At 36.1% G+C, this 11,557-nt stretch overlaps 1 protein-coding gene across 2 annotated transcripts; it reads left to right on the top strand.

The window, feature by feature from the left end:
* The first annotated feature begins 4,176 nt into the window (after nucleotides 1–4,176).
* On the top strand, nucleotides 4,177–8,347 carry LOC140772098 (uncharacterized). 2 transcript variants are annotated; one of them, XM_073113993.1, is made up of 6 exons: nucleotides 4,177–4,493; nucleotides 4,656–4,791; nucleotides 5,228–5,348; nucleotides 5,938–5,974; nucleotides 6,486–6,747; nucleotides 7,469–8,347. In XM_073113993.1, exons 1-6 carry the CDS (start codon nucleotides 4,308–4,310, stop codon nucleotides 7,570–7,572), a joined length of 846 nt encoding a protein of 281 aa, XP_072970094.1. In that variant the 5' UTR covers nucleotides 4,177–4,307; the 3' UTR covers nucleotides 7,573–8,347. The 2 variants fall into 2 exon arrangements, with proteins under 2 accessions (XP_072970094.1, XP_072970095.1); XM_073113994.1 differs by having other exon boundaries at nucleotides 4,180–4,493; nucleotides 6,498–6,747; nucleotides 7,469–8,346.
* The last annotated feature ends 3,210 nt before the right edge of the window (nucleotides 8,348–11,557 follow it).

Genomic DNA, 11,557 nt, shown 5'->3' with positions numbered 1-11,557 from the left:
TCAGCCAGGCTCGTTGGGAGCCGAGAACAAGCCGTTCGTGTTGAGCTTTAGATATCCAATAGGAGGAGGTATCCAGCGAATACGAGGAGCGGAAGATGAGCGATTCTTTAGTGTATTCATAAGCTAGGGCAACTATCAACTCCTAGAGAATACCCACAAGTTCTCTTACTTTGTTAAAATAGATATCATTCTTATTATTCCATATAGTTCACAGAGTAACTGCCATGATAGAAATTATTCTGCAGTATGATTTCTTGTCTAACTAAAAATAATCGATACCCAAAACAAAACAACATAGGAAGGGCTTACATACAGGTTATTTTGGGGTACAATCTGGATTACACTTAGCATTCATGTCATAAATTAAAATAGAATTTTTATTTTATTTTTTTAATCTCTAAATTGTGTGCTGCCTCTGCCGGACCCTACACGGACCCTTCGAAAATGGCTGTCTCCTGCTTTGTCTCCCATTTCCACCTTTCCACATCTCCCACCGAGATCGCGCGCGCTTCTTCCACGTATATCACCCTCTCTTACTTACCCTCGCTTCCCCTATCCTCTCGCCTCATCTTTACCCTATCCGACATCGACCGATCCAACGGTCCCGATCTCATCCAAGTTCCCAGTGCTTTTGTCCGACGCAACCGTGCTCCTTCCCCGATGTCGCCGCGGAGGGACGACGCACCGCTCCTGAATCCGCTGCGAGATACCACAACCCCACGATAAAAGTTATCGGCACCCGTCTTCCGAAAGTACCCCTCCTTTACCGGGTATCTACGTAAGTGCCACTGTTCGTTTGCCACCGGCGCGAAGAGCTACTCCCGAACACTCTTGCAGAGCCAAGGGGAGGACGACACGTGTGTACGACGAAAATTAAAAAATTAAAAATTTAATCAGGGGAACTCCTAAGGGGCCCGTCTGTAAATAAACAGGAATTGCAGGGGAAATGTGGTAAAGTAGGTCAAATAAAAAAAAGGGCTTACGGGGACCACCGACAGTCGAGTCGCTTGACCCGTTCCGTCGCACCGGCAGCACAAATCAATGCGCCAACGCTGTCAGAGATGACGCCGTCGGTAGCACTTGACGGCGACCGTTACCGGGCCCCATATTAAAAGAGAGTGGGAAAAAAAATCTCTGTCCCACGCCAGGAAGACACCACGAGTCCTGACCAGTTATATTCCGGCAAGTCAGGAGCTTCTTTGCAAAATTACATCTTAATATTTTACAAAAAAGCCCCTTGCTCACATGGGTGGCTAATCATAAACTAATCACCTATGTTTTACTAATCCAGAGGGTTTAATTTAATTAATGGAGAGTCCACAGGATGAACTGTAACCATTTGCTCTTCTGCTACTCTATAGTGATTAGCTCCTTAATTAAATGGGGTTAGAGTTATAAATTTATAATTAATTCTTACTTCTTTTTAAATGGGGTTTGAGATGCCCAAGGGGGAAGTCAAGTTTAGGGAAACAAAAAGTCACCACAGATAATTTAATATGGTTTGAGATCAAGGAACAAAGTGATGCAATTTGGGATATTTAATTTTATTTTTTTTCAAAATATCTTAATAATCATCATTACATTCTTTAAAATATAATAATTCCCATTAATTCTACTAATTTTTTAGAATTAATTGTATGTTAAATAACTAAAATACCATTATTTCTTTGATTATATATATATATATATATACTAGTAAATTTGAGGTGTAATCCTCTGGCAATTGCTATGGGGAAAGATTCCTTGTAGCAATTCATTTCTATAAAGTAAACGTAGTATTAACTTAATGGAGGTCCAATGTTTAGCTTGGTAGGTGTTGAAGATAAATGGCTTGAAAGAGATTCTTCTCCTCATTGGCATCCTATCTAATAAGAATAGAAAGAGTGAGAAATTAAATTGAAGAGTTGGTGTAGGTTGTAAGCATTTGCATTGCATATCTTAATATGGATTTATTATGTTTTTGTTTAGCTTTCCAGGCACATAGGACTGCAATTAATTATTGTTATTTGTTTAATTTGTTCGTTTAGTGGTAGGGGTTTTATAAGACCGAGTCAATCTAGACGGTAAGTAACTGTCTTAATAAAGCTTATAGGTTGGATGTTAGAGTTAGTCTTTTTCGATAATTAGATTGAGCAACAGAACTAACTCTCTTATCGAAATGGACCATAGTGTGTCGATTCTGGTACATCGTGGATTGACTCTAATCCCAAGCTTGGTCTAACCCGACCCGAATTAATCCGATGTCGAAATGAATCCGATTTAGCCCATTAGCCACAAAACCCAAATTTGATTTGACCTAAGCCCAATTTGGCCCAAACACAACAGCTACAGGCTATAGGCCCACTCAAAATTTGATGGTCACACTCTAGGGTATGAATATTTGTCATCCAATTTGTATCTTTTATTTTTATTGTTGCAAAAAGTATCCTGAATTAGTTTTCACTTACCTTAAAAACCTAAAATACCTAAAAACTCATATTTTGATCTTAAAAACCTTGTTTAAGAATTTTTAACTTTATTTTACGTCTATATTCAATTTAAGTTATCTGTACAGTAACCGTCAGTAAATATAATTAAGAGTAAGATATTTTTGAGGTGTTTAATGTAAAATATTTAGGGTCTAATAATAAATATTGATTTATAATGGTACTTGAATAAGCTTGGTTTTTGTGAAGGTATTTTAGATAAGGGTATTTTAAAAGATAAAAAAGAAGATATATGATCATTTAGGTTTATATAGTTAATCTAACATATAGATATGATAACAATCCATAAAAAAGACTATTGACCAGGCCGGGAGGGATTTCATCTTGCGCTCTCCATCAAGCTCATCAATTATGACCAACAGTTACTTTAATCATTTCAATCACCAATTTATACTGAAGTCGTTGCCTTTAAATATGGGCTGATCGTTCTCCAAAACTTAGATATATCTCACATTAAAATAAATTTGGATTTTCAACTACTCGTGAATAAACTCAATGATGATCTTTTGGCTCCTTGGATGATCCCATCTCTTATTGCCAACTAATTTTTTATTATATATTATATTTCTCACTATACCATAAAAACATATTTAACGAGAAGCTAACAAAGTCACAAACTCGCTTACTACTTTAGCTAAACATTCAGACTCTAAATGAACCTAGCAAAGGGTCTATCCAGACCCTTTGGTATGACTTTTATACTTCGATATCATGGGCTGCACGGCAACCCATTAATATTAATTAACACTCGACACTTTCTTATGAAAATAAATAAAATAAAAGCAAACCACCGAGAAGGAATAATAAAAAGTAATATAATAATAATTAAGGATAATAAATGTAAAAGATGAGGTGCTTTATATATATATATATATTTGTTTTCAACTATGATTTGTAATTGTCCCTATCATGAGGTACCTATTCTTTGGAAAAATTACAAAACGGTGACAAAGATGTTTATCTTGTCAAAAAATATCTAACAAAATACTTTTTCTTATTCTTTCTACCCCTTCTCACACCTTGCAAATAAACCTTCTCAAGTGCAATTTAGTCCCCAAAAAATAGAACATTCCTATTGTACATGATTTTTTCCAATTATATATAAAAGGTAGGAGGTTATCACAATAAATACAAACAAAGGGAGATATTTGAAAAAGAAAACCCTCTCTTTTTATTAATTGTAAATAGAGAAATATAATTTAATTCGACTATCATGTTTATTTAATTATAGAATCAAATTTAGCAATTAAATTCCGTAAAATATACATGTCTGAAATTAGGATTATCTAATCTTAATATCCCAGATATAAAGATAATTTATAAAATATAAAATTATTATTTGAAATAGATGAGATATTCTACTTTTTATTTTATCCCACTGCGTGGTCTTATCTAAACAAAATTAAGATTAACTAATGAACTTAGTCTCAAACTAAATAAGGCCTATAAAATTAATCTTAGTTACTAAGGATGTAGTTCGATATGTTTTACCAAAATGTAGGGTGCTATTTGCAAATTTTTCTCCTCTTTTATTTTTAGGGTTATATTGGTCAATTCAAGTATAATCATGGGCCCAAATTCATTGATCTTTAAGGTGTCTATATATTGTCTCCAGGTCCTACTACTCCCTGTAATAATCTTTCCCTTTTCCTCTCTCTCTCTCTCTCTCTCTCTCTCTCTCTCTCTCTCTCTCTCTCTCTCTCTCTCTCTCTCTCTCTCTCTCTCTCTCTCTCTCCCTCTCTTCTTCCTTTCTTTCTTTTGACCTTCGACTGCACCTTGATCTCCATCAAAGCTCGCAGTTTTCTCAGTGGAAATTAAAAGATGAGTCCATCTACAGCAGCAGCAGGCCAATTCGGAGACACCACTCTCACCAAGATCTTTGTTGGTGGGCTTGCATGGGAGACCCAGAAGGACTCCCTCGGAAATTACTTTGAGCAGTTTGGAGAGATCTTGGAGGCTGTGGTCATCACTGACAAGAACTCTGGCAGATCCAAAGGCTATGGATTTGTATATAACCTCTCTTTCTTCTTCTTATTCTTCCTTCAATCATCTACTGCATGTACATATCTATATATATAGATAGATAGATCATTGGATCAATATATATGAAGTTATATATGCAATTTTTTTTGTGAAGGATCTTCATGTGTTCATCTTCTTCTTTGTAAGGTTACCTTCCGCGAAGCGGATGCCGCAACGAGAGCTTGTGTGGATCCTTCGCCAGTGATCGATGGGAGGAGGGCTAATTGCAACCTTGCTTCTCTAGGGCTTCAAAAATCTAGACCAACAACTCCAGGACAATATGGTAGATTAAAGAAACTTTTCTTCATATTATATGTGCTGGCTTTGATATTATTTCTCAACTTAGTTTCATATAATTAAGCATGGGATCCTTTGTCCATAAGGGTTTTGCAATCATTGTAAATAATGCTGGCCAGTACATTTCTTAATATAAAATCAACAACTTTGCAATGATAATATTCATGTAAATATGCTCATCATGTACTCTAAGAGTAATTGGATATGATCAGGTTAGCTAGTGTGGTAATTAATTATCCTTTGAATTTAACACTTCATCTTTTGACCAACTTGGTAGTTAATTTGATGAGTAATAACTTCCTTAAAACTTTTTCATTGGATTCTTGAGCATGGCCAGTAACTAACATTTAGGGGCTATTTAACCTTAATTAGTCTTCTGCTAATGAAGATTAATATTGTTAATGATCATTTAATTTTGCAAGGGGGGAGCAAAAGCTTTAGGAGAGCAGGTGGTATGCAAGGTGGATTGAACACAGCTTTACCTTCTTTTGCCACCTTCCCTCATTATGCCATCCATCAAGGGATTCCTTACAATGCCTATGGGTAAGCTAGCTATGCTGTCATGCATTCATGCATGCATGGATCATATAAAGACTCAGAAGCATGGCATGTGCATATGTACAGTTACCCATAAAGTTAGACCTCCACATGGACATATCACATATGATATTATGATCACTCCTAGCTTCTCTCTCTCTCTCTCTAAGAACAAAGCATAAATGTCTTAGATGTCATCATATGTTCGACCATGCATGTAAATTAATATCATACATATCCACTTGCATGCAGCTTTTTACCATGTTGTTTGTAAAGCTGACATGTGAATGTGCACAAAGGCATCCATGGTGGTGGAAGTTTTTTTTTAATCCTTTCCTTTACTTTAATATCTCTCTCCCCCTCTTGCTTTCTCTGGTGATCATGTATGCATGCATGCATGCATGAGAGAGAGAGAGAGAGAGAGAGAGAGAGACAGAGAGAGAGACAGAGAGAGAGAGAGAGAGCATGATGCATGATGCATGATCAGGCATCCATTCTTTTCTACACCAGCTAGCTCGACAACCATGTGCATGCCATGCATATTGCATGCACTTGTCCTTCTAATCCACATTTGGCTCTGCTGCAAAATTTTCAGGTACTCTCTTTATCCCACAGAGTATGCTTATCCTGCGGTATGCTCCTTTTCCCTTATTTTGCACATATGATATGTCTCTCTTTTTCTCTGCATACATAGCATTTTTGTCTTTATATCATATTATGTGGGATGTATGTGAAAGAAGCTAGTAACATACCATGCATCCTTTCCTTTCCCTGCCCTTGTTATCTCCTATTGATATGAAACTCAACAGATAGGATGTTGGCTCATGCTAACTCTTCAAGTGGAAGTGGTGGTGGTCTTAACTTCTTGGATCTCCATGCAATATGGATTACTATGTTTTCTTCTTCTCACCTACCTCGATCACCAGATGCAATGTCACTGATGGGATATACATGTCTTCTTTTGCACATAAAGATTCAAGTGACATGAATTCATTTATTGGAGGAACTCAACAAAACAACTAGTTTATCTGAATTGAACATTATCCTTCATTACTTTAGAATGCTACGAAAAATAGACTGCACAAGTGTTAAATTATCAAAGTTTAGATGCCCCACCTGCTATATCTAACAGTTACTTATTAGTGTTCTTACCAGAGTTATTGCAACATCTATGGGGAAGCAGCAAACCAGTATCAAGTTTATAGAGGAGCAACAACTGGAACAGTGGCAGAAGCTAATGCGTTCTACCCTAATTACTTCCAGTTTGGCCAGGGCTACAGAGTGCAGCCACCGCAGATGCTTCAGTACTGTGCGGCGGCCACGGTGGCCGGCGTCACGGGTTTCGCCGGCCCCCAGCAGTATGGAAGGCCAATGCCACTTGCAGCTACTGCTGCAGCACAGGCAGGTCAGTTCATTGTCTTGTGCAATAAATCTATAGGTTCTAGCATACAATTCAGTTTGAACTTGATGAAAGGTTTTATATTGGAGTGTATCATGCAGTTAAATTTCACAAGATTTGCAAGAGAAACCAAAATCATGTCATTATATCAGAATGCTACTATAGTTTCTTTTAACTGATTACATCTACTTATAAAGGAATTGAGTACACAATGACATACAGAGTTAGCATCCAGGATCAGGATTGAACTTTCCATACTCTCTCTTTGTTTTGTTTTAATTATAAATTCTGAAAAGGGTAAGCATCCAAGAAAAAATTTGTCAACCACAAACATATTACTTTTAGGATTAATTACAATAGACTCATTTATTTATTTTTCAAAACATCAATGTAAATTTTGTTTTTTCCGTTAAAAATTATTGCACGACTGTCATGTGATTAATTTTAGACACTCTTTGAACCATTTTACTATTAGTTTAGACAAAAAAAAATTAAAGATAAGACGACCAATTGAATTTTTCTAGTAACACCAATAATAGAGGCCAAATCAAAGTGTTAAACGAACTAAATAAATAAAAACATCTATGTGAAAATGAGCAATAGTTTAGAGTGTCTAACCCTAACTTTTATTAAGAAATTCAGGACTAGTTAGAAATGTTCATATATAGATAAGTCTGCTTTCTTGGTGGTGTTTTTTTATTTAACAATGGCTTTATCTTTTAAGCAGGCATGACAATGGATCTCACTGCTCCAAATCAACCAACTCCAACAACAATGGCTCATCACTACAGACTCACCCCCAACTCACTTCAATGCCACACAATCACTTGAGCAGCCCTTCATGGTTCAATCCTCTTCCAATCTCTTCTATCCTCCTCTCTCTCTCTCATCATCCTTCATTACTTTAGTGTGTCACTGACTCAAATCTTTCCATCTCTAACAGCCCCAAGTTATCCCTTGGATGGTTCCAAGGCTAGCTTCAAGAGGAAAAGGGTCACCAAGAGATGACCCTTGATCTCTACTCCATAAGATGTTATTGCCTTCAATTGGGATGCAGTAATATCTTATCAAACTTTTGCTCACATCCATCTAAGTCTAGGATGCATTTAGTAATATTACATATCTATATATACAACTTACCTAGGAGATCAGGTGAGGTGTGTGTTCATGATGACTAACCCTTCTTAGCATTAGTTGAGTCTTACTTTGTACATTGATGTGGCTTAGGGCTCTAAGGAGAGTTCAAGCCCAAGTCAAGATAGGATCAGAGGAGAGCTACTGTTTTGTTTTTGGCATGTAGCTCAACTTCCTGTCACTAATTTCATTTGTAACTCCTTATGTGGTTATGGAGTTGCATCACCTTTGCACTACTTCATCTACAGCATGCATGCTTAAGTTCTTCTTCTTCTCTCTCTCTCTCTCTCTTGAGCTATATATTTGTGCTTTTGTTAGCAAAAGTACTAAACAGTGGTTTGTAATAAATTATGCTACTCTGTGACTACATATTTAATTTATCAGATAGACTGCAATGCAATTAGCTAATATATGTAGCATTTATTTGAGTTGATGAAGGAAATTTTTGATGTGCATCTTATTTGCTTTTTTGTTGATGTAAATCATCACTCTCAAGTTAAAGCTTGTCTAATTTGCTAAGTGTTAGTAGGTTATATTTTTGTTACTGGTACATAATCTAATTGTCAATTAAGTATATTTAAGTAGGTTTTCTTTTCTTTTTTTGAACTTCTCTTTTGAAAGTTTGTAACTCAGTAGACTAAAAATTTTAAACCCTAAGATATGATCTACCGCACGCTATATTAATAAACTAAAGCAGGATAATAAGCATACAAAGACAATAGTAAATACATGAACTTTTATGTGAAAAAAATCTTTAAAATTAGGGCAAAATCTGTAACACCCCCTATCTAACACGGGCACGTGCACGCCCATGCTCCCACATGGCACGCGCGGCGCACGCGACAGGTCGGACGGGGCCAGTCACGCACAGATACACTCTTGTGCCCATATAATCATGACATCATCAAATAAAATTTACTAATGTATCCATGCATACATTATCCATCACCAAATAAATCATATTATTAACCAAATAAATATATTAACATATGAATATCCAAGTCAACAATAACATACACTAGACCACTACATAATGTGACAAAACTCACACAGGCCATGACAAACCATCAAGATATAACTAAAACAATTGATACGTGAGTTTATTATAGTCTGACATATATTATACAAATCATCATCTGATACAATAAAGTATAAATATAATAATCATATATACAACTCAATTTCTATACAAAATATTATCTATGCTGTCTCGCACATATAACTTACCTCATCATTCTAAAATATCTTTTCAGGATATCTCAAGTCGCTATCACGTACCACATATCTGAAGAGGTTAAAAATAAAATAAAAAGAGTTATGAGCAAAAGGCTTAGTGAATAAAGACCTTACTCCGAATCAGTGATGTCAAATAGAGAGTAGATCATGTACTGGATAATATGAAACAAAAAGAGCATCATGTCATGAATGAGTATATAAATGTGTCCTTAATAATACATAAATAAAAAATAGATATCATGTCATAATAGATAAAAGTATATAATTTTCGACAATAAATAAATATATCTCCATGTCATACCATCATTATAACTCTCTCAATATAATACGTATGATGCATGACGACCACGACCATGGTATGATACCAAATGCATTCACATATGATGCATAATGACCACTTAAACATCAGGTATATCGGGTGATAATAAAATCATATGTATTTCTCAACATCATCATCATCACTAATATCTCGGTATAATATCATCATATTATACCACTGTGCATAGTCAACACCTGGCATCCGATTTCAATATTCTGCCCGTAGGCTCAAAGCATACCCTGTCATAAGCTAAAGGTATATCAAAATCCATCTAGATCGGGTAACCCACTAGTTAATAGAAATCACATGAGGATAACTCGCCACACGCATGCCCTGGCTAATAGTAGGTGTCCGATTGTCTCTGTGCACAGACTCAATTCACCTCGGGCATGGGCTACGAGATATCACATATCAGCGACTATAACATCACTCCAGGCACCCTTAACCCTAGCGCCTACTCGAGTATCCTCATGCTTTTTCTATTAATTTTTTTATTAATGAGATTTATGCATTTCTTTTTATATGATAAATTTTGTGCATATATCTAGTACTCTAATAAGTCATGTATATGAAGAATTTATGTGGTAAGAAAGTCAAGAGAAAAATAATACAATGCAGTCTTCAACCCTATATTTAATACATGTAAATCCTTACTAGTTTATCACATGCATACTCATGCTAAAAATCATTTTGATATAAAATTATAACATAATCATCTCCAATCATCTCTATAAGTTAGCAGTATACTCATATCCCAGGTCGGTCTAATCAAATGCATGATAAAGTATGCTCAATTGAAATTATCTCTAGATAAGATCATATGATCATGCTGGAGGTTAAAACATGCATATCCATAATTATACGATATATCCTAATTTAAGAAAGATGTATAGGGGACAGTTTGTTCAGAAGACACAAACCACATATCCCTCACATCCGCTAACTTAAGGTCGGTCAACTCATCGCTAACCAGAACCACAGAGTTTCACACAAGGGGTTCGAGATTAGCGCTTAGTGGAGGTGGTGGCGACGGTAGTAGAGAGAGGGAATGTGTGGGGGGGGAGAGAGAATAAAAAGAGAGAGAGAGAGGCGGTGGTTGCGGCGACACTGGGGCCCACTACAGCCAACTGGCCATAGCCAGTTGCTGCAGCAGTGGTGGTGAGGCAAGTGGCGCCCCCTCATGAAAGCTGCTCACACAGCTGTATAGACACAAGGTCGGCCACATCGTGCCCATAAATTAATTAGTTTCTTTTTTAGGGGGGGTGGGGGTGTTAGGTTGTTACAATATTAAATATCATATCCAAGATATAACAAATTATTAAAACCAATGTAGTAGTTACAAGAATGACTTGTATATCACCCGTTGACACATAGTGCTACATCTGTAAAGTCTTACTTGCTAGAATCTCGATATACTATTTATCTTGATTGATTCTCAACCTCACTAATCTTGGTGACTCTAAAGTTTGATACTTCTATCTCTATGACTCGAGAGATATAAACCTTCGGAATGCGAAGTAGATTGGATGTGTAAAAAAACTATTCAGCACATTGCATCACTAAGCCTCCAAAGTTGTTAAGGCGATCTTCTAGAGTTTTAAGTTTAATCATTTTAGCACAAACAAATCTCTACATGAAATGCCTCAAAAAAAAAATAATTTGTTTGAAGCACAATTTGTCAATTACATGAATACAAATAAAATCCTACATATACTATTCATGAGCGAACAAAGGCCAACCCTATGCATTAGCCCGAATCTTTGAGACTCATTATAGCCCAATAAAGACCTATATGTGCCAAGAATCCTCACTCAAGCAGAAATGCCCATATTAGGATAGGCTCGTGTGGCTTAAACTTAGGACATCATGCTCTCATCTCATGTAAACTTACTATCTTCTCTAAAAGTTTCGATCGGTACATAATATCGATTTTACTATCATTCATATTATCTATCATCAAATTAAATGAACCGGAAGAGTTCCAAAACATTAATTATCATCAATCACATTGGAGCTACCAGCTACTAGCATGGCAAATTGGTAATGGTTTAGAATTAGGATATGCTTGAGTTGTGTCAGCTCCAGATGAATGAATCTATTTGAGAATATATTCAGGTAGAAGCTTGT

The sequence above is a fragment of the Typha angustifolia genome, chromosome 12 (assembly GCF_048772165.1).
Source record: "Typha angustifolia cultivar Huaian chromosome 12, ASM4877216v1, whole genome shotgun sequence".
Classification (NCBI taxonomy): Eukaryota; Viridiplantae; Streptophyta; class Magnoliopsida; order Poales; family Typhaceae; genus Typha; species Typha angustifolia.
The sequence above is the reverse complement of the archived record's forward strand: the minus strand, read 5'-3'. Positions and strand labels throughout refer to the sequence as shown.

Excerpts from the sequence above, each read along its gene's own strand:
- LOC140772098 (XM_073113993.1), top strand. The coding sequence starts at position 4,308 with ATGAGTCCATCTACAGCAGCAGCAGGCCAATTCGGAGACACCACTCTC. Across the intron at positions 4,494-4,655 it reads GATCCAAAGGCTATGGATTT|GTTACCTTCCGCGAAGCGGA; the intron begins GTATATAACCTC and ends CTTCTTTGTAAG. Across the intron at positions 5,975-6,485 it reads CAGAGTATGCTTATCCTGCG|TGTTCTTACCAGAGTTATTG; the intron begins GTATGCTCCTTT and ends GTTACTTATTAG.